This window comes from Diuraphis noxia, unplaced genomic scaffold (genome assembly GCF_037042655.1).
Source record: "Diuraphis noxia isolate RWA-SAM2 unplaced genomic scaffold, SU_Dnox_SAM2 contig0003, whole genome shotgun sequence".
NCBI classification, from domain to species: Eukaryota; Metazoa; Arthropoda; class Insecta; order Hemiptera; family Aphididae; genus Diuraphis; species Diuraphis noxia.
In genome coordinates, this window is record NW_028301713.1 from 638,466 (window position 1) to 662,812 (window position 24,347).

The following is a 24,347-nucleotide window of genomic DNA, read 5'->3' on the forward strand; positions in this document are numbered from 1 at the left end:
ATGTAAAGTGTCCGAAGATAAACATTTCAAGCAACATATGCTTTGTATACAATTTCATTTATGTAAGTATTGAAGTAAACAGTGAGAATAAGCTTAGGTAATTCAGAAGTAAATTATTCAACGGTTGACGTTTTTAAGATACCTATTCTAATACTGTATCTACGGGGTGCCCCATGGGAATCTGACAAATGAAATAACTTTTGTTCTAATCAATATTTAAAAAAAGAGAATATTTTTAAATAGTTACGATTTCAATTTGTTTTAATTATAATGTTTCATACATAACATAAAATAGATCATAATTTACTTAACAAGAATATTTATATTTAAAAATATTTTAAAAAATCAACCATTTGACTTAGATAAATTTTTTTACCATATAATTTTTTCATAAAACAAGATTTAAAAATTGACTATGTAGGTAATAAAAAATAACCAGTCGAATTTCTGTATTTATTAATCACTTTAAAAAATAATTAAACTATGAGATATTTTAGTCGTTGTCGAGTTTAATTATACTTGTTAGAATAAGTATAATTAAAATTGTTGCATATTATTAGTAATTTTAATCATATAAAATGCAGTGATAAAGATATAACGAGTCTGAAAAAACTACCAACAGTGTATTAGTGTATTTTATGTCCTAGTTAATTTTGGATTTATCATCTGATCACTCCAGAAGAAGAGACATTACAAATACGACAGTAAACACACAATATACTTACAAACAACATCTGTAGAAAATATAAATAATATACAATTAATCATTAATAAATAAATAATATTAAATTTTAAATGTTAGTGATGTTTGTCTTTGGTTTTCTCTACCTATACTGATAGTGAAACAGTATAAAATATTAATGACGATATTTGAACATTCATAATATTATATGGTATGACATTATTATTATATTTCTACGATCATATTTTCGAGTATTGTTAAAAATAATGTTGACATTTATTTTAATATGCTTCACATTTGAAGGGTATATATGAATCACACGTAACATGCAACTGAAAAAAGTTGCATTCCAACCGCACAAACCACACAAAGGTACCTACTATATTTAATTTTTTGTCACACCGCCTCTGCGTTCATCGATCCCGCAAATAGGATAGAAAGATAATTCAACAACCATACTATTCTACGAAAACGACTTGCTCGCAAACGAAAATTAATCAAAGAACTAACTTTATCTGTCGTCGTCTACTTGGTTCAACGTCAATCCTTCGCTGTCAAAATTGCAGCTCTTTCAAACGGTATTTCCTACTCAAAATCTCTACGACGATTAGACCTGTTTCTGGATCCCATTGGTCTTCTCAGAGTGGGTGGGAGGCTTCGCAACGCAGATATTTCGTACATTCACAAGCATCCTGCATTGTTGCCGTCCCGTTTTCATTTAACTAACCAGTTCAACCAAAAATGACTGTTCAACCTAAATATCGAGTACAACAGCTAAAACCGTTTGCTATCACAGGCGTTGACTATGCCGGACCGATAGCTGTCAAGGGATACCGTGGTCGATCATCCTCCAGGAACTCAGCCTACATTTGTTTATTCGTCTGTACTGTCACAAGAGCTTTGCACATCGAACTCAGCTCTGAAATCTCAACCGAAACCTTCCTTTTAGCATTCAATCGCTTTGCTGCATGTCGGGGACCAATCAAATAGGTCCACAATGACAATGGTACTAATTTTGTTGGTGCCACGAACCTCCTAAATCCATTGCATACCTTCATCGCCTCAGAGAAATATCAAACCAGTGTGCGCAACCATTTGTCACAACACCAAATAACTTGGTTTTTCAACCGTTTGTCCTCTCTTCACTTTGGAGGGCTGTGGGAGGCTGGAGTAAAGTCAACTAAGTCTCTAATCTATCGATCCATTAAAACACACCGACTCACAAGTGAAGAGTTGATCACTTTACTTGCCAAAATTGAGGCCACTCTGAATTCACGGCCTTTTTGTGCCCTAAACAACGATTCTAAGGACTTAGAATCTCTGACGCCAAGTCATTTTTTAACACTGGAGCCTTCAACTTCTCTCCCCGAGCCTTGTTTGGAAAATTTACCGCTCTCAAAAATGCAACGTTGGCGCTTAATTGGCGACCTCCACCGTTATTTCTGGACCAGATGAAAGAATGAATATTTATCCACTCTCCAGCAGCGCAGCACACAAAATGGTATGATTACGGAAAACCGTTGAACATTGGAGACCTTGTCCTAATAAAGGAACCAACACCCCCTCTTTGGCGACTTGGACGTATTAGGGAACTTCATCCTGGAACAGACGATGTGTCACGGTTTGATACTGTCCATACTTCGCATGGTGTTTTAACTAGGCCAGCTGTTAAATTGTGCCCATTGCCTTCTTGTTGAAGTACCTTCACAGTGGGCGGTGATGTTGGCGCTAAAATATGATTTATTCTAATATGCTTCACATTTGAAGGATATATGTGAAGCACTAGTAACCTGCAACTGAAATAAGTTGCATTCCAACCGCAAAAACCACACAAATATGCCTACTATTTTTAATTTTTTGTCACACCGCCTCTGCGTTCATCGATCCCGCAAATAGGATAGAAAGATAATTTAACAACCATACAATTCTACGAAAACAATTTCATGAAAGAAATATTATTTTATTTTGGTATAACAACCTTAAGTTATAATCAGGTTAATAAACTTATTTGTTCAACACTTAATGCAAGAATAGCAGTAATGTTTTTTTTTTAAATATAAGCAGGTCACGACACCATTGTTTTTTGTTTTTTTATGGGGATTTTCTGTGATGGTTGGACGACAAGGGAAGTTAGATTATGGATTAGCTTGCTATTAAATCGTTTATAGTGAAGCTTGACTAATTCAGTGACGATGGATAAATTAAGGAAGTCAGAGTGAAGAATTATTATTGGAAACACAGAACAGATCTTTAGAGATGACGCGAAAAAATATAAGATGTAACCTGCAAAAATTTATGTTTTGTAAGAAGGACCATGGTATGGATTTCAGTGCCTGGTTGAGCAAGCGTAATACGCTTAGCACTTTTTGGGATTTCCACTTTACCACCCGTCACTTTGAGGTTCTATGAACTTTACCAGCGGTGGACTGAAAAAGGTCGCTTTTCAACGCTTTAAGCGTTATGGAAAACTTAACTTTCGATACTGGCGTTATAAAAAAATACTTTACTAACAACATTATATTGCAAGAACTCTAATGTTTCTGAACTTCAATTTTAATACGCGCCAATTGATCAAAAAACACTTGCTCGCAAACGACAATTAATCGAAAAACTAACATCTGCGATGATACACGTTCGCTTCACTGATTTTTGTGCAATAATACACAGTTAAAACCTTACCTAACCTATAGTATTTAGTATATATACCTATAAATTAAATTGACATTGAAGCTAATTTATGAAATAATAAATACAAATACAATATTTAAATCTCAAACAGAATAAAATATTAATAATCAAAACAAAATATACGTACCTATAGTTTCTAGAAAAAAAAATATAATAATAATAAATTAGTTACTATAGAAAACTGTGTTCAACAATTTCATTGCTGGACTTTCATTTTAAAATTAAGTAATAATAAAAATCATTTCTTTCAAATATTAATGGCGATATCGCAACATTTACCAATGCTTTAATTATCAATTTAGCAAAATAATACAACCTACAAATATCTTATTCACATCCAGGATTTCCAAAGTCCGTTATTGCATTTATCTTTCAAAAAAAGAAATGGTTGATCAACTCATAAATAATAACCAACACATCACCATCGACAACCAGTTAATTAAATTAAGAAGACAACATAATCTCGACAAACGTACCATACCATCAAACGTATTTCCCAACATTCCAAACATTCTTATTTTAGAAAAACTGTTAAAATAAAATAGAATATACTTAGAAGTCGGATTTCGTTCCTACGAGCCGGTTCAATCACCGCCAATGGTCTTGACCACGTAGGTACTAAGTTTTCGAAGAACATTGTTTATATCATACGACACATCAGAAAGCTACCGACTTCTATGCTAGTAAACTACGATTCTGCCAATTATAGAATCTTTCTATCTGATGACACTGTTTCATTTTTCCTTTGTACAGACAAATGTCAAACCTTTACCGAATGTCCAATTAATGCAAATAAATCTTTGACAATTAATACAAGCTGCGTAACCCCCTTCTTATGGACCTTGATACTGGAACCAATAAACATACACTAAGCTCTACCACTAACCAATTACCTCTTAAAATCGACCCGAATGAAAAGATCGTGGTATCTGTCAGTTACACTGATAATTAACTTGAAAAAGACAATCAAACCACACAGAATATAACTAGGTATCCTTCAACACGCCTCGGAAGAAATCCCTCTGACCGATGGCATCAAAATACTAACTCCGTCGACGTTGTCATCAAACTCGTTTCCTCCTCAATCTCCCACTATATACACTAACCCACCAATAACAAAAAAAGTAACCTTATATGCAATAAAAAAAAAACAGAAGAAAATACTATAATGTCGATTACAAAAAAAAAAAACTTTAATCGTCAGTCGATCATTTCATAGATACGATGGACGAACATCTCAGCCCGCGAAAATCGGTATTCTATGAAACAAACCTAACTATGACTTAACTATGACTAATTTAAATTATTTTTAGAAAATTGCTTAAACAGTAATAATCCACGGGAAGAATGTGTACCTTTCAATATCAGTGCTACAAATATGCTCATAATAATCGATATAATTAGACTTAAAATTTCTTTTAGTGATAAAAACAGATGACAAAAATTCACAAGGTTCTTTTCAACGCATTGCCCGATAAGGAATTATCCAATTACAAAAATTACGACATCAAAAATCGATTCAATTAACTTAATTGTCTCATTATTTAGATAACCCAACAACTCACTCCTACTTCGATGATGTCTCATAAATACAATATTTTACAATTGAACAGAAATGGTTGTCACAGTAAATTACAGGAACTTCAAATTCTTCTTCTTGAAGTTCCTATCCGTTTCGGATGTTGGAAATCATATTAATTATTGCTTCTCTTTCTAAGGATGAACGAAATAGTTTAATTGATGTTGTACTACACCAGTCCCAGAGATTTTTTAGCCACGATATCCTTCGTCTACCAGGACTTCTCTTGCCTTCAATTTTTCCTTGAAGTATAAGTTGCAGCAATCCATATCTATTGTTATTTCTCATTATGTGACCCAGGTATGTACCTATTACGGTAAAACGCAATACAAAGGTAAAACATCACCCGTTCCTTGGTTGAACCATTGATTATAGAATAGACAGATAGCCCATGCAATGTTAATATTTGGTGACCATGCGTAGGATGCAACCACTATGGAGCGCTAGTGTAGTTGGGATGCAAGGAGGTGGTACCCCCATCATAGATGTTTGCCATGGATATGCGGGGAAGGGAAGAGGTGGCTTATCGCGAAGTGCCGATCTAAAAATAGAGTAATAATAAGATACTGAAATGATTGGAAATAATAATTTTATTATATTATCGTTTATTACTATCTTGTTCATTGTAGAGCAACCGCCTTCCGAATTTTCTTGTTTTTTGAGTTTTAAGTTGCATTTGCATTTACAATTAAAAATTCTTAAACATGTCTGGAAACAAGCGCCAATATTTAAATTGTGGAAAATCAAAGAAAATGTTTCCAAATTTAAAAATGTATCGTTTTCCAAAAGATGATAGAAAAGAAGTATGGATAATACATTCAGGTGAGTAATTAATTTTTAATTTTAATTTTTCTGTACCATTTCGAATATTTATAATTTTTTTAGACATATTTTTTTATATCTACACAGGAAACACAATTTTGTTTTCTGTTGATCCAGATAAACTCCGCAATAGGTACATTTCCCACCCGAAAGCTTTGTACAAAATTTTACTCAAAATCGTTTGATAGATACTGCTATTCCCTATGATTATCAATCAAAAACACAGCCATCTATATCATTAGACATTAACCAAAATGATGAATCTCAACAGGAGTATAATATAATGTCAATCCCAACTAAAACATATACACACTCAAAACCAGACATGGTAGAGTTAGTTTTTACGAGCCCCCCTTCAACTTTTTCTACACCTCAAAAAATTAAAATAACAAATATGTTCGAGACTCGTATATCTGGCCGTCTCCGTGAAACCACTAATGATGTACCTACTCCGCGCCTCAGCCGATATCAGCGGTTGACAGATAAGTTATGTCACCGGCGAGGCGAACCGAAGGACGCCGACGGCATCTGTGTTGCGTCTAGCGTCCGTTCGATCCGCCCATGGTGCGGCCGGCGTTGGTGATCGTTGTCGTCGTCTCTCTCGTGCCGTACATCCGGCAAGTTTGTCGCAACACTGCCGCGTGTATATTCGCCGTTTTGCGTGCGCTTTGGCCGTTACAACGGAGTGACCGTACGATCGAAACATTCTCGGACTTAATTCCGATCTGGCACTCGTTTTGGGCTTAAGGATTATTATAGTGCACCGTGGTCCGGTCATCGCGTGGTTTTGCTCGTGTTCGAGAGCGACCGGTACGGCGCCGGTGTTATTGTGCCTGCAACACGCGACGCTTTAATATAGCAATCATCGTCGGTGGTTTCTTGCCGTTGTGTACCATGTAATTTCGGCGTATATTATTGTATGTGGGCCGTTATAATGGTAAGGTAGGTACTCCCAACATACGTTGCGGCCGATATTGTGCTCGCGGTGGACCTAAGTAACATTGTTACTGTTGTTGAGTGCCCACTTTTGACGCTGTGTCGCGTGGGACAAGTGCTGCTGTTGTCGTCATCGAACAGATAGGAGCGTCTAAACACAGAACTGAACCGTGACCGTTTTGCGCATGCGCTAGTGACATTTCATAAATTGAAATCTCTTATCTGTTATCAGGTTATTACAACCATCTTATCTTATATCTATGATTACAACTTTTAAAAAATAAAAATCGTTTAATTATATTCAAATAATATTGCAATTTTGAATTTACTTGTATTAAATATACCATAATGTTGGTCTATTTGCATACATTTGTTTGAAATATAGTCTAAAGTCTTTAGTTTCAGGATCATTCATCAGTTTTATTTCATCAGATTATTTTTCATTACACTGCCTGTGAACAAGACTTATATTATGATGTATAATATTGTTAAATTTGTATCAGGTAATAATATGTTATAAACTTATATTATTATATATTTTTAATTATTAAGTTTTTATGTTTTATAGGAAATCTTTTAGAGGATATCTCCGCACCCGTCAACAATCATATTATCACGGTCGTATCATTATTATTTATCATTACTATTGTTGTACACCTTACGTGTCCCCGTGGCCTAGTTGCGGCCTTATTATAATTTATTGTTATTTATTATTTGTAATACGTAGCAAACGCTGTGTTTGCTAACGTTATTTATTATTAATTTTACTGTGGAGACGTCCACCTCAATATTATACATTATTTAATACACATTTATATTATCATTACTATACCATCGATATTTTTATTCATAGTATTACTATCCTACTTGTGAGTACGAGTCATTGGGGGCTAACTGTTTATTAAGATCCCCATTGGCGAACAAAATATCATAGACATGCCTAGCCCAAATTTAAAAAGCAAATCTGATTTGATAGAAATAGATACACCTAGAAAAATCAATTTAAAACAAAAATTAAAACTAAAAAACAAATTAATTCATAGTAAAATAACTCAAATTAAAAAATTAAAAAAAAGAGTTATTACTTTTAAAACACATAATAATGCTAAGAATTCAATAAATATGCATAACTTTCCATCATTTAATTGTAAGGCAATGGTAACGATTCAATTAAAAGATAGGAGTTGTCCGTGGACATTAAATGAAAAAAATTTAGCTTTAAACTTATATTATAAATCACTAATAGCATATACATTTTTACGTTCACAAAAAGTTAATTTACCTGGGCCATCAACTATTCGTCGTTGGATTGGTCAATCAAAATTCTTACCAGGTTTTAGTAAATTATTTTTCAGTCATATACAAAAAAATTTTTAGTTATCTGATTATAAAGAAAAAGCTTGCACTGTTTGTTTTGATGAAATGTATATAAAAGAATTTATAGAATATTCCAAAGAATTTGTGAAGGTTTTGAAGATTTAGGTCATTATGGGAGGACCAATAAAAGTGCTAACTGTGTTTTAGTATTTATGGCTCGAGGTATTTACTCTACATGGAAATTTCCAATCACATATTTTCTTGTTCATTCTGGAGTTAACAAAACAATTTAAAAAAATTTAATGATTGATGTTTTACAAAATTTATTTGAGGTTGGGTTGTGTCCCAAAATTATAGTTTGCGATCAAGGCACAAACAACCAAAGCACTTTAAAATCATTAAATATTTCAGAAGATAATCCATTTTTTTTTATCAACAACAATAAAAAATTTTCTTTGTTTGATATTCCTTTTTTACTTAAAAGTATTAGAAATAATTTAATTAATGCCTGTTATATAAAAGATAATAAAATAATCTCATTTGATGATATAAAAAAAACATATGAGTTGGACAAACAAAATCATAAAAGTAAGTCTCTCATCAAAATAACAGATGCACATATTTACCCTAATTCTTTTCAAAAAACGCGTGTTAAATTAGCAGTACAATTATTAAGCAATTCCATGGCCGCATCAATCCGAACTTGTATACAAACAGGACAACTTCAAAGTAACACTTCATCAAATACTGCAGATTTTATTGAGTTTATTAATCATTTATTTGATTTTCTAAATAGTAAATCTTTATATATCCATAATCCATACCTCTGTGCATTAACTGATCTAGGTACTGTAAAAAATTTTTTAATAGAAGCTTCACAATACTTCACAAATTTACAAAAATTAAAAAAAGGAAAATTATCTTAACCTCTCTATTTGTTTCAATTTTATTAAACGGTTCTTTTCAGAACCAACAAACATCACAATTTACTTTTATTCTAATAATTATGCTTCAATATAAATGTATAAATGTATTTTACCCTTATTTTGTTTTTTTTTAATAATAAAGAAAATTTTTTTATTCTTTAAACCTAGTATTTTATTTCTAATCCAGTTTAACAATCTTGGTATATCTTCACTCAGAATCGTTTTTCATCATATTATATAGACTTATAGTTGGTTTTTAAACTTAACACATTCAGTATGTACTCATAATAACAAAACACAACTATTATTTTATTTATAAATTATATTAATAATTTAATGTATATTATTTATGTTGTTGTTGAGTTTTTATTCATTTTAAAATTTGAACACAAAAATACAAAACAATGTATTTTATAAAGTATGAAAATACAATAAAATTAAAAATTACAATATGGTTAAAGATTTGCTTTATTTTTAAAACTTGGTAAATCTAGTATGGTATGTAATATTCAATTAAATATTTCCGCCCAAAACAGATTTTACTGAATCGTAACATTCCAAACATCCAAACAAAATTGATCTTTCGTAATGAAATTAATTAATTATTGCTTTCTGTAGTAGAATTCGACATAAAAATTAACAATTTTGTGAATATACTATATAGCAATAGTGGCAATCATAGCGCAATGCTCAGAAAATAATAAATATAGGTTTATCCATGATAAAGTCATTAATAGGCTTATCGCTTTTTCTGTCACTGCCTCAAACCGGTCTAGGAATATGTTATTCGCCGTCAGTAGTAATAATATAAAATTAATTCATACAACGCTACCTATCAGCAGCTATCATAATTAAAATTGTAGTCGCCGAAAATCCCTATAGCATGGTCTATCCGTCTATTCTATAATCAATGGTTGAACGCAGAATGTGACAATATAGCGAAAGGAAATATGAAGGCATTTAGCAAATTAAAAAAAAAAAAAATAACATTCTAAAAAACCGAGCCAAAGCTAGAAATACACTTGAGGCCAGCAAAACAAATTCATGGTGTAATTTCACTACATCTATTTCATCTCAGTCCAGCTCCAATGAGTTATGGAGCAAAATTAAAAAATTCAAAGGTTCGCCCCACAGAAAATTAAAATACTAATTAATTGCGGTGATATAGTTATGGTGCCATTCGACGCAGCTAATAAACAACTAGAAAAATTCAAATTAAATAGCAGTAATAAACAACTCAATAATGAATTCATTGCTATCAAAAATATATACAAAATAATCCAATAATATACGAACCAAACATGAATATTAATAACGACTGTATTTCGCAAAGTTGATATATTTTACTTATATGAATCTAAAAATAGTTTGAATCACACAAAAAAACAAAAGTTGCGAACCCGACAATATTCCGTTCGTTTTTATTCAAAATTTACCACTCAATGCTAGATAAATTTTACTCTAAATATAAAATAATTTATGGGTGAAAAGATCCTTCCCTAACAACTAGAAACAAGCAATAGTCGTTCCTTATACCGAAAAATTGTCAAATCCTGCACATCACCGAAGTTTACCACCCAATATCATTGCTGAACACTATGAGTAGAATAATAGAAAAAATAGTCATAATATGGTATCTTGAAAAACATAATTTACTGTCACCACAACACAGGTTTTTGTAAAAATACGAATAGATCCACTAACGATATACTAGTAAGTTTACACACTGATATCATTGACGCATTAATTAACAAACAAAATACTCGTATCAGCAGCGTAGCCAGGGGGGGCTGAGGGGGCTGCAGCCCCCCCCCCCCCGAAATGTTAATAAAATTTAAAAATTATTTCAATGGTCTACAATATTCACTCAAAAAGTCTTAAATTGTATTTTACTAATTTTAAATTGTCATCTGTATTTTGTTAGTTTTCTATAGATTCAACCGTGCTAATGGTATTTAATGCCCCCCCCCCCCCCCAAAAAAAAAAATCCTGGCTACGCCGCTGACTCGTATAATACTTGTTAGCCTTGATCTAAAAAACCATACGACGCCGGTTGGAGATACAGGTTGCTAAAAATCATACAACAATTCGATATTTATGGAAACATGCTCAAATTTATAAAAAATCACATTTACGATAGAACTTTTCAAATTAAAATTAAAAATACATTATCTCAACCATTCTCAAACCAAAATGGCGTAGTACAAGGATCATCAATTAGCGCAACATTATTCCTCATCTTAATTAATTAAATATCAACTTAAGTCTCTCCACCCATACTGATAAAACTTTTCGCTGACGATGCACTGATTATTGCAAAGGAAAAAAATATAAATTCAATAAAAAACCAAAATCAACTCGATAAGTTGAGTAAATAGAGGCTCAAAACTGTTGTAAAGTTTGAATATAATTAAAACACACAAATATTATATATCAACACCTTTATTATTAACACAATATAGACATATAGAGACGTTCGCTACACAACATCGCAACGAATACTGGTTCATATAATATTATAGTGTCATAATATATGTATAGTCACACAGTTGGTCGGCTGCGGTTCGCGCTACTATTGATAACCGATAATGACATTTATCGTGTACTATAAAGATATCACACCTTCCCATTAAGAAAGCACTACTACTTAAAATGCATACACAATATAACATACCAAGATTACATTTTTTTTTTTTATATCACATATAACATATTATATGTATATATAATTACATTCTAGAAACACACAAAAAAATATATACAATATTAGGAAGTATCCGCATCGGCTCCCGTTCGTCCGTTTCGACTCCCTCCTTACATTCGTAGGTGACCGTATCGGCTCCGACCCGATGTCAGTGGTATGCACGTATCGGCTACCAATCGACAACATTTTCCTTCACATTTACAGGCTGAGGACTGGCTACGATGAGATGAAATTCTCTGTAGGCATGATGTTAAATATGTTGTTGGGGTTTAAAATAAAAAACTGTGTTCTTTTAAAAAAGAGTTTAATAGACTTAAAAAATTGTGTTGTCTTAAATTTTTGTTTTGTATGTAGTTTTAAAAATAATGTTAACTTAGGTAAGGTAAAAATGAAAAAATGTGTGGTTTGAACTTGAAAGAAACTTTTTTTACGTATTCCGCTCTTGTAATTTTTCCTTCTTTAAATTGATCAATACATTTCTGAATAACACTACAAATCTTTTGCTGGTTGTTAGTTTTTTTCCTAATATTCGTGCTGTGGGGCTTTATATACGTGTCAGCTTGTATCTGCTTCAAAATTCCCATGAAATTGAAAATGTTAGGATGAGCAGATGTGAACTCACCATTAAATTTTGCGTGGAAAGATTCACAGCAGTTCGTGGTGCGATCACCCGTACTCGACATATCAGCCCACATTTCCGGGGGGAAGTGTCCGTCATCTAAGTAATTGGCACAAATTTAGTCAAAAAATTCTATGATTTGTTTGTTACCTTCTGGTTTGAAAGCAAACAAATCTTCTACATAACAACCCACAACCTGATCAGGTGGAAGCAATGGTAAACCAAGAAACATTTTTAAAATACTTCCGATTTCTGATTTTTTATCTTTGAATTCTAGTGACAAACCAAGTGCTTGAATTTTCCTCCACCACGATTGGGCTAAGTGAAATCTGCATCCTCTGATTCTCACCCATGATCATGATGAAAAGACTGCACATAGTATAAATTGTTCAAAATGTGAAAAAAACTATTGTCACATTTGTCATGTATGGTGCAAGCTGATCCATAACAATTTGGTAGGCTTCTGTTGTTTTGTTTGGAAGAACACTAAAAAAAACAGGGACGTAGAAATTGCTTACTGTTATAAACACGGTGAACATTTGACAAAACAGTTTAGAAGTTTTCTAAAAGTACCATCAACGAAAACAGTAGTTGCATGTTGAAGTTCATCAAGATTGTGTTGGCATGTGAAGATGATAACATTACTCACCTCGTCATTATAAAAAACAAAATTATCGCCTGTAGTCGTTTTCAGAGAGTATGTACGCACACACCCATGAAGCTCGAGGACGGTTGTAGGTAACTTGGGAAATTTTCTCAATTTGGCGGCATTTGAATTTTTCCGTAATCTATTCATATCATCAGTAGTCACAACATCCGACATTCCACTGCTTGCTATTTCACGCCTAATATTTTTTTTAGGGCGTTCACAAAGAGCATCACTTGCTTTCCGTTTCAAAGAGTTACTTATTTTTTGGCGTGCTAAAGTAGTATCTGCTTCATGACTATGATCAAGATTTTGTTCCACTATCACTTCATTCAAGACTTTTATAAAAGCGGTACACCCACGTTTCGTACACTTCCACCGCTCCATATCTCCTGGCAAATTTTTATGGAATCCAAATTTGTATTGGTCAATCACACTTAATTGTTTACCAGCTTTGCTAAGCATGTACTCCATGACAAAAAAGGAATAAAATAAACAGAAAAACGCACTAAACTTCGTAATTTTTATAATAATTGTAATATTGTTATAATTGTATATAACTGACAATAATATGCTTAGACGCACTACACTTCGCAATAAAACGAGAACTAACATTAAACATTAATTAGTAATTTAATATAACTGTATATATGTGATTAACTATCTATCAAAAAATTCTTTATCGAAACCGGATATATATTTAACGGACGGCAAGGAATAACGACCCGGAGCCGATACGGACTCATTACGCCCGGCGGGAGCCGTACGGTATCATCCCAATATTACGCGAAAATGATTAAACACTTATAAATGATCTTTTAATAATAGTACTTTTTAAATAATAATTTTAATTTAAAATAAAATCTTTTAATTTACTTGGTACTTTTATTGTTCTTTTTTTAATTGTAATTCCTATCATTAGAATTAATTACCTCATTTTCACTATCCTGTTCTTGTTTCCGTTTCCACTATCATCGATACGATCATTTGATCAACGTGCCTAATGTATATTTTATTATCCTTCGATACGCCCTCATATTTTTTGATACCTAACACTCTCTTTACTGTAGCCATTATCCAAGATTCTTTATTCCGTGGTTTGTAATATTTAATCATTACCTCGTCACCTTCCTTGAAAAATTTGTTTTGGCTGCCGTTATAATTTTGTATTGACCTATCTTGCTTCTCACGCGCCACTTCCTCATCCGATTTATACAGTAAATCTAGTCTACAACGAAGTTTCCTACCCAACATTAAAACTGACGGTGATTCTCCCGTAGTAGAATGTGGCGCATTTCTATAGCCTAATAGAAATTTATTTAATATGATTGACTTCGAAACATTTTTATTATCTGCTAAAGCTGCCGATAAGGCGTGCTTGGTTGTCTTAACTGCATTTTCCGCCACCCCGTTTGTAGCTGGGTGTCCCGGAGCTGTGCGCAAATGAACTATGCCATTGTTTTTTAAAAACTTGGTAAACTCGTGAGACGTTAATTGAGCGCCGTTATCGGAAACTAATGTTACAGGTAATCCCCATTTGCCAAAAATCTCCTGCATGATAGTGTTGTCCGTAATTATTCTACTCATTTCCTTAACCTCCAACCACTTCGAATATGCGTCTAAAACCACCAAAAAATAACTATTATGGTATAGTCCAAAAAAATATATATGTTTCTTCTGCCATACACCGTTTGGTCTGCTCCATGGTATTAACTCTGATTTCTTTGGGTTTTGTCTTAATTGCATATAATAATTGCACAATTTGACTATATTTTCTATATGTAAATCTTAGGCCACCAAACATACGATCTCGCAACTGCCTTCATTTTAACTATACCTAAATTCGTACTGTATAACTCGTCTAAAATCTGTTTACGTGACTTACTCGTTATAACCACTCTATAACCTAACATTACACAACCTTGCTCAAAAGATAAATCCGTGTGTCTGTCCCTATATGGTTTTAAATCGTCGCTAATCGATTTGGCTATCTATGAGTTACATAACAATACACTTTACTAATAATTTTATCTCTATTTATTTTGTTTGTAATTTGATTGAATTATGGTTTATCGGAAAATATTCGGACTCTATAAATGAAATATATGTACTTTGCAGTTCACTATCAACTGAAATAATATCGTTTTCCTTAATTGGTAATCTCGAAAGTAAATCCAACGTACAATTATCGTTTCCTTTTATATACTCGAGTTTGTACCAAAACCCCGCCAAAAAAACTGTTCATCGCTGAAATCTTGCCGAAGCCATAATCGGTATATTTTTATTTTCGCCTCAAATTCAAATGAGTGGTTTATGATCAGTTCTTATAGTAAAAGTTTGGTTCTTAAATAATTTTCTAACTGACCAATAAATTGCTAAAGCCTCCTTATTCGTAACAGAATAATTATTTTCGGACGGCACGAATGATCTCGAAATAAAACTTATCGGTCGTTCAGTGCCATCCGGCATTATATGCGATAAACACCCGGCGATACCGTTCGTTAGACGCATCCGTCGACAAAATAATTGGGTAATTTGAGTTAAAATTTACTAAAACATTATCTGATATAACTAATGCCTTAATTTTATCGAATGCTATTTGACAGTTCCGAGTCCATCGAAATTGTGTGTTTTTCATCAGTAAATTATAAATAGGTCTCATGATAATCGAAATGTTCGGTAAAAATTTATAATAATAATTTACCATGCCCGCAAATGATTTAACCTGTGTGACATTACGAGGTGCAGGCTCGTCTACAATCGCTCTAACTTTATTTTCACATTTACGTAAATCTACCGCTGAAATAACATGACCTAAATATTAAATTTAACTTTTGAAAAATTCACATTTTGATAATTTAACTTTTAAACCAGCTTCACTTAAAATGTTAAATACTTTGTCCAAATTGTTTAGATGCTCTACTCTGTCCTGTCCCGTAATTATAATATCATCCAAAAAATTTGCTATACAATCGTGACCTTGGAAAAGTTTTTCTATTAACTTTTGGAATATTGCGCTAGCAGGTGCGACACCATTATGGCAAACTATGTACTTTAAAAAGTCTTTTGTGAGTCCTCCACGTTAATATTTTCGATAACTCGTCGTCTAATTCTAATTGATTGTACGCTTCACTAGGATCAATTTTGCTAAATTCTTTTACTTTGCTCATTTTTTGAAAAATTTCTTCGATCCTTGGTAACGGATATTTTACGTTCTGCACAAACTTATTAACCGTAACTTTGTAATCTGCACACAATCTAATTTTACCATTGCTCTTTAAAACTGGTACTAACGGACTTCCCCATTCGCTCGAGTCCACCTGTGAAATTACACCTAATTTTTCCAATCTATTTAATTGCTCTTCCATCTCGTCCTTAAATGCGAAAGGAATCTGTCTTGGCTTGTAAAATATGGGCGTAGCATTTTCCTTCAACCTAATTTTAAATTTTTCATACACAAACTTACCTATGTCATCATTAAACAATTTTGAATATTTATTTTTATCTGTTCAAAATTAGGTTCAGTTTAGTTTATCAAATTGATATTAGTTAATTTTTTCCATAAAATCTCTACCTAATAAATTTGGACCTCTTTTATCCATTACAAAAATTTTAAAAGATTCGCAAGTCTTATTCATGAAAACCATATCCGCTAAGAAAAAATCCAAAATAATAATTTTTTCCCCCGTGTAGCCATTAACATTTTTAACAACTTTTTTTAATATTGTGTTTTTAATAAATAACTTATGAAATGTTTTTTCCGAAATTACTGTTAAACCTGAACCCGAATCAACTTGTGCCTTTAATTTTATATTATTAACCTGTACGTCTAAAACGATAGGTTTTAAATCGTTCGTTTCTATATTATAAATTAAGCTTTCATGTGTACCGTCTTCTACTGACTCCACATTAAAAAAAATCGTACTTTTAGATTTATTACACATATTAGCCAAATGTCCTGTAACGATCGAAATTGTAATTAATATTAATAATATTATAAACCACTATGCGATAGCGCTCTCCGTCCCACGGTCCCCTCTGCCACCGCTCATAGGCGACACCGAGTTCACGCACACACACATCATCATCACGTATGCCTAGTACCCGTGGTTCGTATGACCGTCCGACACTATATAATAATAACACCTCGACCTCATTAACGGCCTATAATAATATAAAAGTGTAAAGTACACCGGCCAAACATATTTCTAACTAAATTATGCAACGATGAATTATATAATGCTGTTCGGTGAACAACACTCCCAGCCACGGCCATCTCTTGTTCATTACTTTTTCTTCGCGTCAACGGACAACATCATGGTCGAGTAGCGAAGAATAAAATCGCCGGGGGCGTCTTCGGGACGATGCTCAACGGTCCAACAGCAAATAAAGATGGTAATATGGTTTTGTTAACGTTGTACGTAGTACGTACAACCCACATACAGTCACACCTTGGCCGGTGAATTAATATTATTAATTGTTAATATAGGTTCTGACATTTTGGTGTTAGTTAATATTATAAAATCTGATCGTTCGTGTATATATATATACTATATTCATATACCATTATTATTTATTTATACATACACTGGTAACCAATATTCGGAGCCGTGTTTGGAATTGGCATATCGTCCATTCCATATTATTATATTATGATTTATATTTATCCGTTATGTTTGTTTGTTCGGTGTCTTTCAATTGCGGCCAAGTTTTTATGCCGTATGGCTTTTCTTGGTCATAAATTAAATTTTTATATTCTGGTATACATTAAAAAACCAACCCCCATAACGATGTTTTAATTTTTTTTCCCTTTTCCAATTTGTTTATTTATTTATATAAAGAAAATCCCGCATGCTCCGATTTTCGAATCTCGGCTGTGGGTTGGCGACCTTTACCAGCCTCGTCAATGTACACTCCACGCCGAATCTGGGTATGACCTCGTGCGAGTTGTTACAGTCATATCGTACCACAAATATTACAACGATAATTTTTATATTTACAATCTTGTGTACCCGTATGACGTTTACCGCAAATTCTACATTGCACATTTTCTGATACCGCGACACCTCCTTGTTTCTTGCCCTTGGAATTCTTACTGCTTCCACTGGATTGAAAATGCCTATGTTTGTTTGGTTCTTGGACACCTACATTTTTCGCCCATTTGTGTCTGTGATCCGCTTGCCTCGAACCAGAACTTTTGTACTCCACCGTCGACGTAAAGTGTTTTTGATTAAATCTTTTGCCATTTTTATTTTTGATCCAATTAACTTGGTCTGTCTCATTGACTATGTAAGTTTCTTTTGCAAGAGCAATTTCGAAAATTTGAGAAAAAGTTGTTTCGTTAGTTGGTTTTTCCTCACAAATTCTGTCCTTAATTTTAACAGATTTTAATCCAAAAACAAATTTATCGATTAAAATACCTTCAAGCTTGACACCAAAATTGCAATTTGTTGACAAGTTTCTAATTCTTGCAGTGAAATCTGCTATTGATTCACCCTCCTGCTGACTAGTCACATAAAAATTATTTCGCTCCCGGAAAACGTTTATTTTCGGAGTAAAATGATTTTACATCCACTTGCACAATTCTTCAAAGCTTTTGTCTTTTGGTAAATGCGGTGTAAACAAATCCCGTAACAACTTGTACGCATCTTGGCCAATACAGCTTATGAATGCTAAATTCCTTAAATCGGTTTTGATTTTATTCACTTCCAGGAATTGTTCCAACTGTTCTTGATAGATTTTTCAGCTGTTTCATCGACGTTAAACTGTGCCTAACTGCCCAAATATGACGTCATCCTTTTATCCTTGTCGCCAATGTAAAGTTTGAATATAATTAAAACACACAAATATTATATATCAACACCTTTATTATTAACACAATATAGAGACGTTCGCTACACAACATCTCAACGAATACTGGTTGATATATTATTATAGTGTCATATATAGACCGCGGATTATATGCATTTGCATATCTGCATATGCATTTGCATATAATCGTATTTTTTTTACCAAGTATGCATATTTCATTGATCACAATGTAAATGGCATATAATCATATTTTTAAACAAAAAACACACTGATTAAATGTGTTAAAACGCATACTATATAGACATATAATACATACCGACCGAACTAATTGACCGGACTAGTTTCTACTGCTGTCGTTATTTATATATCTTATGGAAAACTCGATAAGATATCGTTTAATCGTTTGCACGTGCCTCGAACAAAATCAATTCTTATTTATTTTTATGGTCACATTTCAGTCTCTCATGAATCACCAAATCGTACACGTTAAGATATTAATTTATTTTATAAGATGCCTCCTATCAAAAATAGGTATGCGTATTCATGTTTGGATAAATGAATATCCAGGGACGTAAAAAGTAAGACAACCCATAAATCTGGTAGCCAGGCGCTTATATCACAACCTCGTATTAACAGTATAACATGCAAGGATAATTTCAACAATGATTTATGCGAAGCATTAATAGCGAGTAACATTTCTTTGAAAAAACTAAGTAATCCGAAATTCCGTAGTTTTCTGAAAAAATATTACACGAATCAAAACATACCCGAAGAATCTACTTTAAGGAAAAATTACATTATAGACGTTTATAGAAATATCTTGGAAAAAATTAGAAATGAAATTGGAAAAAACCTAATTTGGATTTCGGCAGATGAGACTACAGATTCGTGTGGGCGTTATACGCAAATTTATTTATTGGAAAATTATCCCTAGAACCTTCTCCAGCATATCTCATTTGCTTCTAAAGTACTTGAAAAAGTCAACCATTCAACTATAGCTCGATTTATAAACGACAGTATCACTGCATTTTTTGTCGATACTTCTATTGCTGATGATTTCTGATGCAGCTCCATACATGACGAAAGCTGGAGTAGTCCTCAAAATTTTCTATCCGAACTTGATCCACGTAACTTGCTTTGCTCATGTTATTCACCGCTTTGCTGAAGAAATTCGAAATGAGTTTTTGAGTGTGAACAAATTTATTTCTGCCGTGAAAAAAGTATTCATGAAAGCACCATCGCGAATACAAACGTACAGGGAACAATTGCCGACTTTACCACTTCCACCAGAACCTGTCATTACGCGATGGGGCACTTGGATCAAAAGTGCTTGCTTCTACAGTGAACATTCCATGGAAATAAAAGGGATAATTAACCAATTTAAAAGTTCTGACGCCTTTTCAATCCGTGATGCCAAGGAAGCCTTTGAAACCTCGTCAATACAACATGATTTAAATCTGATTTTTACACATTTTTCTAAAATACCAGAACTAATTACAAGTCTAGAAGCAAGAAATTTGTTACTACACAATTCATTAAAAGTTATGGAGGGATTATTAACAACAACATCTGAACTGCCTGACGTATTTTCAGAAAAAATCAAAACAAAGATTACTCGATTACTGAACAAAAATCCCGGTTATGATTCCCTAAGTATGATCAACGCTTACATTAATGGCGCAAGTACTGTAATGCCCAATACAATAACGAGCAACATGGCTTCTAAGTTTAAATACTGTCCTGTGACGTCCTGTGATGTTGAACGGTCATTTTCTGCATTTAAACTTATTTTGGATGACAAGCGCCATAGTTTTACAATGGACCACTTGAAGCAACATTTAGTAATATACTGCTACGAGAACTACAGTTCTAAATAAATTTACATAAATATAATATAATTATTATTAATTATAAATTATAATAATTTTTTTTTGTTAATAAATTTCATTATCATAATTTTTTCATATTGTTTTTAAATTTAATTCTTAGTGCATATTTTAACATAGTCTATGCATATTTCTGTATTTTATGCTTCATATTTGCATGCATATAATAAAGTATTTTCACTGCATATAATCCGGGGTCTATGACTCATATATGTATGGTAGCACTCGACTGGGTCGGACGCGGTTCGCGCTACTATTGATAACCGATAATGACATTTATCATGTACTATAAAGATACCACAACTTTTTTCACTTTTTCTCCAAACAAAAAAAAATGTATACTATTCACCTGTCAAAAAAAAATTGCCAAATCAATAATCCAATTTAAAAATACAACACTTGACTACTGCAACATTGTTAAAATTCTAGGCTTAACATTTGATTAAAAAAAAAAAACTCAACTGGTACCAACACATCAAACAATATGGGGACGAGGTGGCCGAGCGGTCTAACGCGTCTAACGCGTCGGCTATTATATTATCAATATTTGAACTTCAAATGCTAATAAAAAAAAATTGTGCATATATATTCTTATAATTTTTTGATCACTATAAGAATAACTTATGAGGAACTTTGAATTAAATTTTCAAGTTTTTTGATAGGGCCAAAAAAATTTTATCGACACTTCAAAAAAAAATTTTCAGAAAAATTGAAAATTTCATTTGTCTATAAATATCTAAAAAAAGTCCAAATATTTTGAAAATTATATCATGTAAAGAAAATACCAATCTTAACAACTGGTGAAATTTTCGAGTATCTACGACTTATACTTTTTGAATAATAAATTAATAACAAATATTTAAAATCGTTTGAGGATAAATCGTTATCGTCACGCTATTTCGTACAAATTTTAAATTCAAACGCACTTAAATTTTTTCCTATAATGATGCTTTGAGTTTTCTTTATAGTTTATACCTACTTGAAGGAAAACTAATGGAAAACTTAGTGTTGTATTTTTAATCTTTAGTTATAAACACAAAAAATTTTATGATTTTTCAACTTCAAAATTACTAACAAATTTTCGCATTTTCGACAGATTTCGTAAAAATTTTAACTATAAACGGTTATAAAAAAAAATTGTGACTTATGATTTTTAATTTTTTATTAGCTAAAATAAGAGCGATTCGTAAAGAACCTTGTATTAAATTTTCAAGTTTTTTTGGTCGTCCAACATTTTTTTACTGGCACTAAAAAAAACTTCTCAAAAAAATTGAAAATTTCAGTGGTCTATAAATAACTCAAAAAAAGTCAACAATTTTTTAAAATTAAACTGTATATAGATATCACTAACATAAACATTTGCTGAAAATTTGAAGTATTTATAGTGATTAGTTTTTGAATTACAACCATATAAAAAAATCGATTTGATCGAAAACTGGTTTTGCGTAAAAATTCCCGTTTTTCTGTCATTTTTTTTTTTTTTGTTTTTCTCGATTTTTTGAAAACTGTTGGAAAATGTTTACTTTTGACCTGTATAATCCACCTAGGATATTCACTTTTACATCGGAAACCAATCCCAAAGTTTAAAATTGAAGCATTATTTCAACTAGTTATGCTGACACAGACACAAAAACAAAAAAAAACACACATCATTGTAAACTCAATACATTCATCACTTCGTTCAGAATCTAAAATAGCCAAACATCAAGAAAATCCATTGTACAACAAAATGATAAAAAGAAGCTACCAGGCAAGCCAATAAATACATCTCATCTCAGACCACTATATGAAATACAATAAGATTTCTTTATAAAAAATGAAACCTTAATCAACAATAAAATTCTAAGCACTGTATTAAACGTACCCCCTAGGTGCTTTAATAAAAATATAATAGAACACTATTACACTACAAAAATACTACATATAAAAATATATATAAAGGTCTTCATTACGAAATGCTGCAATCTTACCCGAAACACATAAAGATATATACTGACACGTCGAAAATCGAGCAAAAGTCAGAATTAGCCGTGATATAAAATTATATAAACATACAGTTTATTAAAAACAAAATATAAGGTATGAAGTATTTTTAACGTAGAAGCCCTAGCGATACTCACAGCCATTCAAATCATTCACTATACTAACGATGAGAAATATCTAATAATGTCCGATTCTTTAAGCAATCTAATCAGCATATGCAATTTAAATACGTCGCAATCAGTTATCTGTAAATAATTTATGAACTCAATGAACGCAAAAACAGTATATCCCTTGTATGGATCACGGGACATGTCGGCATAATACCTAACGAAGAAGCTGACCTAAAAGCAAAAGTAACAAAAGGTACCTCCGCTTTCGAAGTATGTCCCCATCTGATCGAGACTTGATAAAATTAACCAAATTCTAGTACATGGATGAATAGCAAAACTTCTAGGCTAAATGTAACAACGATAAACTCAGAGAGATAAAAAATTCTATATTAACATGGTACAAACCAATCGAGATGTCCAGAAGGGACGAGGTAATTCTCGTCCACCTATGTATAGGGCACACCCACATGACTCACGGATACCTTATGACCAAACAAGGCCCACCATCATTCCCGACGTGCGGAACAATCATTACATTCAAGCATAATATACTGACAGAATGTCAACAATTTATTGAAAGGCGTATCGAACTGAAACTTCCGGAGACACTATATGACAGGGGTCGGGAACCTTTTCGTAGGAAAGAGCCATTTTTTCAAAAAAATACAAAACTATGATATCCAGGAGCCACACTGCAGGTTTGAACAACCTTTTTTTAGTAGGCAATAAAAACATAATAATACGTCTTAAATTTAGAAAATATGGAAAACTTTATTTCATTAATTCATTATTATTTATATTTATATTATTATTATTATTATTGTTTATACAAATATAATATTATTTAGTATAATATAATTTATATTTTACGGATATCGATATATTGATAATTATCCAAAGAGCCGCAGGTTGCTAATTAAAGAGCCACATGCGGCTCCGGAGCCTCAGGTTCCCGACCCCTGCTATATGAGATGCTAGCACCTACTCCTAAGACAACCAAAAACTTTTTAATTTTATCAACACAACAGTACTGCGTCAACTGATTTACATAATTAGAACTTAAGGTAAAAATGTACTTATGTTAATATACATAGATAATAAGTAATAATTAAGAAACGTATGTAAGCAATTAATGTAAATTCAAAAAAATGTAACGATGGCTAATAACCACGTTATTGATGCCGAATACAATTAATAAAAAAAAAAAATGTAAATATATTAAGTATGAAATGATAATATAGAAGAATTTTTAAATCTTGTAGGTCATTGCTTAAGAAAAACAAACTTATTTTAAATTATTATCGATCGATGTTTCTATTAATAATAAGCAAATATTATAATGTTATGTTTTGACATTTTGACTTTTTGGACCGGACAGTTATAATTTTGTAGGCATAAGAAATAATTATCAAATTAAATAAATATTTAATAAGGAAATAAATAAATAATTATTTAAAAATGTTTTTGTTTTTATAAATAATAATTTATATTTTTGGACTTTTAATCTGAAAATAAAAATGTGTCTTGTAATTTTTTTCAAATGAAATTTTTGTCCTCTGACTTTTCGTCCGAGATTTCACACAAGTATGTAATTCAACGTAAAAAAAAACACAAAAATAACGTACTTTTGAAGTGATA

At 32.2% G+C, this 24,347-nt stretch overlaps 2 protein-coding genes across 2 annotated transcripts; one reads left to right on the top strand and one right to left on the bottom strand.

Annotated features, from left to right (window-relative positions):
* Window positions 1–1,423: 1,423 nt before the first annotated feature.
* Window positions 1,424–2,379, top strand: LOC149056540 (uncharacterized). Its single transcript, XM_089222297.1, has 3 exons — window positions 1,424–1,561; window positions 1,673–2,090; window positions 2,165–2,379. Exons 1-3 carry the CDS (start codon window positions 1,424–1,426, stop codon window positions 2,377–2,379), a joined length of 771 nt encoding a protein of 256 aa, XP_089078423.1.
* Window positions 2,380–15,371: 12,992 nt separating this feature from the next.
* On the bottom strand, window positions 15,372–19,804 carry LOC149056541 (uncharacterized). The gene is made up of 9 exons (XM_089222305.1): window positions 19,668–19,804; window positions 19,302–19,466; window positions 18,489–18,599; window positions 17,932–18,425; window positions 16,698–16,877; window positions 16,494–16,631; window positions 15,966–16,424; window positions 15,791–15,898; window positions 15,372–15,718 (listed from the first exon to the last, which is right to left on the bottom strand). The coding sequence occupies exons 1-9, from the start codon at window positions 19,802–19,804 to the stop codon at window positions 15,372–15,374; spliced, it is 2,139 nt and encodes a 712-aa protein (XP_089078431.1).
* Window positions 19,805–24,347: the final 4,543 nt, after the last annotated feature.

Bases quoted from the DNA above. Each gene is read 5' to 3' on its own strand.
- LOC149056540 (XM_089222297.1), top strand. From the start codon at position 1,424: ATGACTGTTCAACCTAAATATCGAGTACAACAGCTAAAACCGTTTGCT. The intron at 1,562-1,672 runs GTCTGTACTGTC...CCAATCAAATAG, and splicing joins CAGCCTACATTTGTTTATTC to GTCCACAATGACAATGGTAC. The intron at 2,091-2,164 runs GTTGGCGCTTAA...TCCACTCTCCAG, and splicing joins ACCGCTCTCAAAAATGCAAC to CAGCGCAGCACACAAAATGG.
- LOC149056541 (XM_089222305.1), bottom strand. From the start codon at position 19,804: ATGGAGCTGCATCAGAAATCATCAGCAATAGAAGTATCGACAAAAAAT. The intron at 18,426-18,488 runs GTAAAATCATTT...TTATGTGACTAG, and splicing joins GAAGAATTGTGCAAGTGGAT to TCAGCAGGAGGGTGAATCAA. The intron at 15,719-15,790 runs GTTTAAAAGTTA...ATGTTATTTCAG, and splicing joins TAACATTTTAAGTGAAGCTG to CGGTAGATTTACGTAAATGT.